Source organism: Perkinsus marinus (assembly GCF_000006405.1).
Source record: "Perkinsus marinus ATCC 50983 genomic scaffold scf_1104296965864, whole genome shotgun sequence".
Taxonomy (NCBI): Eukaryota; Perkinsozoa; order Perkinsida; family Perkinsidae; genus Perkinsus; species Perkinsus marinus.
The window spans coordinates 77141-81319 of record NW_003204184.1 but is presented as its reverse complement, the minus strand read 5'-3'; the positions used below and the strand labels follow the sequence as shown (position 1 = coordinate 81319).

At 51.0% G+C, this 4179-nt stretch overlaps 2 protein-coding genes across 2 annotated transcripts in view; both read right to left on the bottom strand.

Annotated features, from left to right (window-relative positions):
* Positions 1-91: 91 nt before the first annotated feature.
* Positions 92-1236, bottom strand: Pmar_PMAR008974 (conserved hypothetical protein; the record flags this gene model as incomplete). Its single annotated transcript, XM_002769428.1, has 5 exons — positions 92-240; positions 294-374; positions 462-567; positions 609-683; positions 1078-1236. 5 exons carry the CDS (start codon positions 1234-1236, stop codon positions 92-94), a joined length of 570 nt encoding a protein of 189 aa, XP_002769474.1.
* Positions 1237-1537: 301 nt separating this feature from the next.
* Pmar_PMAR008973 (hypothetical protein) overlaps positions 1538-4179 on the bottom strand; it is a gene marked incomplete at both ends in the record, with an annotated part of 3977 nt that continues 1335 nt past the window's right edge. Inside the window, 10 exons of the mRNA XM_002769427.1 lie at positions 1538-1609; positions 1677-1694; positions 1752-1779; positions 1924-2017; positions 2073-2268; positions 2309-2457; positions 3251-3416; positions 3539-3670; positions 3718-3870; positions 4085-4140. Coding sequence (XP_002769473.1) covers positions 1538-1609; positions 1677-1694; positions 1752-1779; positions 1924-2017; positions 2073-2268; positions 2309-2457; positions 3251-3416; positions 3539-3670; positions 3718-3870; positions 4085-4140 — 1064 coding nt within the window. The remainder of the gene's footprint in view (positions 1610-1676; positions 1695-1751; positions 1780-1923; positions 2018-2072; positions 2269-2308; positions 2458-3250; positions 3417-3538; positions 3671-3717; positions 3871-4084; positions 4141-4179) is intronic.

Genomic DNA, 4179 nt, shown 5'->3' with positions numbered 1-4179 from the left:
TGTCAATCTTGCCCGTATCAATCAAAGACTGCACTACGTTCCCCATGCGCCTGCACACGCTCATCGTCATCGTCAAGACCCTTCATGATGCCTACCCTTTCACTGCCAACACCAGTGGGGTCTCGCCGAGATCGTTCTTGCTGTTGAGATCAAGTACCTCTACCAAGCCCAGGTCGGGGTCGAGCACGGCAAAGGCAGCCTCCTGCTGACCCTCCAAGAGAGCCACATGGAGTGGTGTGTCTACAGATCATATTAATAACCCCCTCAGCTAACCGAGGTAGGGCAGATAGTACTTCCTTCATCATCAGTGGCAGTGAATATAGAGGGACTCGACTTGCCCAGTAAAGTCACTGCCGACGGCTCGTTCAGCCTACCTACACGAACAGATCCGACTCCGACCACGTGTAGTGAATTTCCAATACCACACCCCTTTCGAAACCCTCTCCTCTCCTCCTACCTACACGCCCAATGCGCCACATTATCCCCAGCCTCGTCAGCGACCTTCAGATCGGCCCCTCTCTTGATAAGAGGCAGGAGGGCTCCTCCACCATGACGAACCGCATGGACCTGTTTTGTCCTGCACCCTTTCGAGACCACCCCACCCTTACAATAGGAGGTAACACCATCACCGCATCACGAACGTTAACGTCGACCTTCTTGCTATCCAATAGGACCGAAATTATCTAAACATGGTTCGCTAGCATTGGCGATGATGAAGTCCTCTTCAACACTAAGAGTACACGACTATTCAGCGGTGAAAGCGGCCCCACTTTTCTCGCCATCGAGGAGTCCATATGCACCGATAAGAAGCTTGTCGCTTAGGCTCGGGCGTCAGTGAGGAACAAGTCACTATCGTTGTTAACAGAATCCCTTTTAGCAATGAAGACTCCACCATCCGGGACCAGGACAGACAGTAGGCCCTCCTGTCTATCTAAGACACCCCGACTGAGGCCCCTACTGAGTAGGGGTCTCAACAAACTCACTGGACACAGCAATGGTCCGTACGGAACCCACCCCACTACTATCTTACGATGATCAAATGGAGCGGTATCGAGGACGGGGACACCTCATCATTACCTCATCATCTTCAGACTCTATTGCAGCGATAAGAGGAGTGACGCCTCTCTTGCCCACAGCATTAGCGTCCTCCACCCAGCTCAACTGACGAGTTACCTCCCCAGCTGACGAGCCACCCTTTAGAATCGTCTTAACCAATGAGTCCACTGTTGCGGACATACGAACAGGGTTGGACAAAAAACTACATGACGATCACATTGGGAGTAGTGAGTGTTCCCCCGTAAAACCCGAGACCAACCGCGGCATGCTGCGATCTCATATTAGAACCTTGCTATCCTCAATCTCATATAAGTGTAGCAATACGTGAGTGAGAATAAACTTTCATGAGACTTTATTCTTTCCACCTTCTACAGGGCTGGCCGCCTGAGGCTAAGTATAGAGAGTTGGCCTACATGAAGTTACCTTATTCGGCAGATGCCCACTATGCTCAGTTCCCTTCGATCGAGACCATATGTAGCGCTCACAGAAGGCCACCCACGCCGGTATAATGCATCGAGAGAAGAGATAGGTCAAGAGCCAACAAAACACGTACCTATACAGAGAGCGTAGCTGAAAAGGCCTAGGCTGTCAACCTTACTGAACAGGCCTGTAGAACCTACCAAAGTGCCGTAAAGGGCCTGAAAGGGACAACACTCTATTCAGAAGGGCAGCAGCCCGAGTATGGTTACGGTCACCTCCTGGGGGATGAGTCTGATAGTTGATCTGAACCAACAAGACAAAATGGAGAGGCTGCAATAGACAGGAATGAAATGCACCCGCGAGAGAATAACAGAACCAAAGTCTCGGCTTAAACACTGGGTATCTGCTTCACAATAACGGTGACCGCTGCGCCCATGTTATACTCACGTTCGCATAGCAATGAGAATAAAAGGGGCTAGCACCAGTACCCAATGCTCCAGATAGAAGTGGAAGGTCTCTGGCACAGACAACACCATAAACGCTACCCAAAGAGACTAACACTACGCATACAAGGCTCTACCACAATCAGAACCCACGACTATCCACTGCCAATTCCCCAACAGGTGGTATATTATCACCGAGAGGGTAGCCTCGTTTGTTGTACTCCTCCATCTCAGCAAAGACCAAAGCCAAAGCCACACCCCACATCAAGTGAAGGTACACGTTGAAAAAGTAGATGGACACCTTCCACCTCCGAGACCAGTAGATGACCCCAAGCCCAATGCAGAAAACCTAAACCCAGCATGAATTCACTATCACAGGAACCTCTTACATGACAGGGCTGCAACAAAAACCAATTAGCCAGCACATCAGCTGAGGTCGAGCCTTCCCGACGAGCAAGGGCTGCCGTCGCCGTCTTGTACGCGATCACCCCAAGGGCCAACAGACTTGTCACTATAGCGTTGAGCAATTCTATCCTATCTGAGCGACGAGGGCAATGCTCTTCCCAGTGGTCCCAGCGATACTCAAGAGACTCCCACGGGCCCCACACTGAGGAGAGCCACAGATATCCCAATCCCAGGAGAGGGGCACACCTCGACAATGCTAGCTCAATACTTCCAGATAATTAGACATACCACATTTCCGACACTTCACACCTCGACAATGCTAGCTCAATATATGCAGATATTTCAACATACCACATTTCCGACACTTCACACCTCGACAATGCAAGCTCAATACTTCCCGACAACTCAATATACCACATTTTCGACACTTCCCAGCCCGACCCCCGCCTCCTTTTACTCATCTCAGCAGTATTGTCCCTCGCTGGCACTCTCAGCAGCCACTTTCCCCTACACCCAACACACTGATGAGCTGTAGATGTCCATGCTTACCTCATGAGCCCACCAACAATAGACGTCACGAATACTATTGAGTAAGTGAAGTATCCCAGCAGTTGCGTTGATGGGGTGAGGAACCACGAAGCGAAGCGTTCATCTCCACTCGAGTGCGCCCCACCATCCACACTAGCCACTTCCTAACAACGGCTACCTTAGCAACCATACCGGCACATCTACACCTACCAGGGACAGCTCTGGCTGGCAGTAAAACAACCATCGCGCTGCTGTCCTCAGAGGAGCGAAACTAATACTTGTTATTCCGAGTGCCTCCTCGCGCCGAAGGTAGTCATCTGGGGCCAACGGTGCAGGTACACCTACAACAAAAGCGCGCGCCCGTCAGCGGAACCAGCATCGATTGTGAAGACCCTCACCCGCCTGCCCTCTGGTCCTATCAGCTCTCCATGCCTCCAGCACCATTGCAGTGATCAGCCATAACGTCATCAGCACCGCTGGGAGGACGATACAGTACGTCCATATAAAGGAGTAAGGCCTCTGCCGTTCATCGCCCTTCTCAGTGTTTTGATGTTGCATTGAAAACTAAGACCATAAATAGCAGGAGCATTATTTTCATACTAAACTCGACACACACATAGCAGCAGTAGGAACAATAAACGTTATGGTACTCAAAGGCCATCCCGACGAACTCTCTCCCCTATAACCCTTTCTATCTCTTTCGACACCTGAGTGGTCGCGGCGAACCCATAGCTTAGTATTTTCGACATATTCGGTTTAGTCTTATCCCTCCCTCCTCCCACCTCAGGTGACGAGGACAGTGACCGTAGAAGGAGCACCTACCAAAACAGCTGTCCCTGAGAATGGGGAGCTCATACGTCACTACTTCTTTCGAGACGTAAGTCAACCCAAGTGTGGTGAGATGCTGCCTCTCACTCTTGTCTCCATCGGGGAGGTCTTCGCCTAGTGTTGGGTCTGCCAACACGCAATTGCCTCTAGAGGCGATATTGACCACACTTAGAATGTCCGATACGTGCACCTGAAGCTGCTTTCAAACGACCCACAGAAATCACAGTCTTCAACCACGAAGAGACCACCCGCATAAGCCCGATAATAGAGCCTTGCAGAGGACAGCCCTCATGATGAAAGGAAGCCGTATCTCAGTGAGAGTGATACTTCCTAGAGAGTCCTATATAGCGCCCTCGAGAAAGGGCTACTACAACGGTTGAGACCCCGCGAATACCCCAACTTACACACAATGCCGTAGCAGTCATAGCAGCAGCCATAGCACACGGCAGTACTCGTTCGGCTGAGAAGCCACCAGGAGGGCAGGAGACAACCGACACAT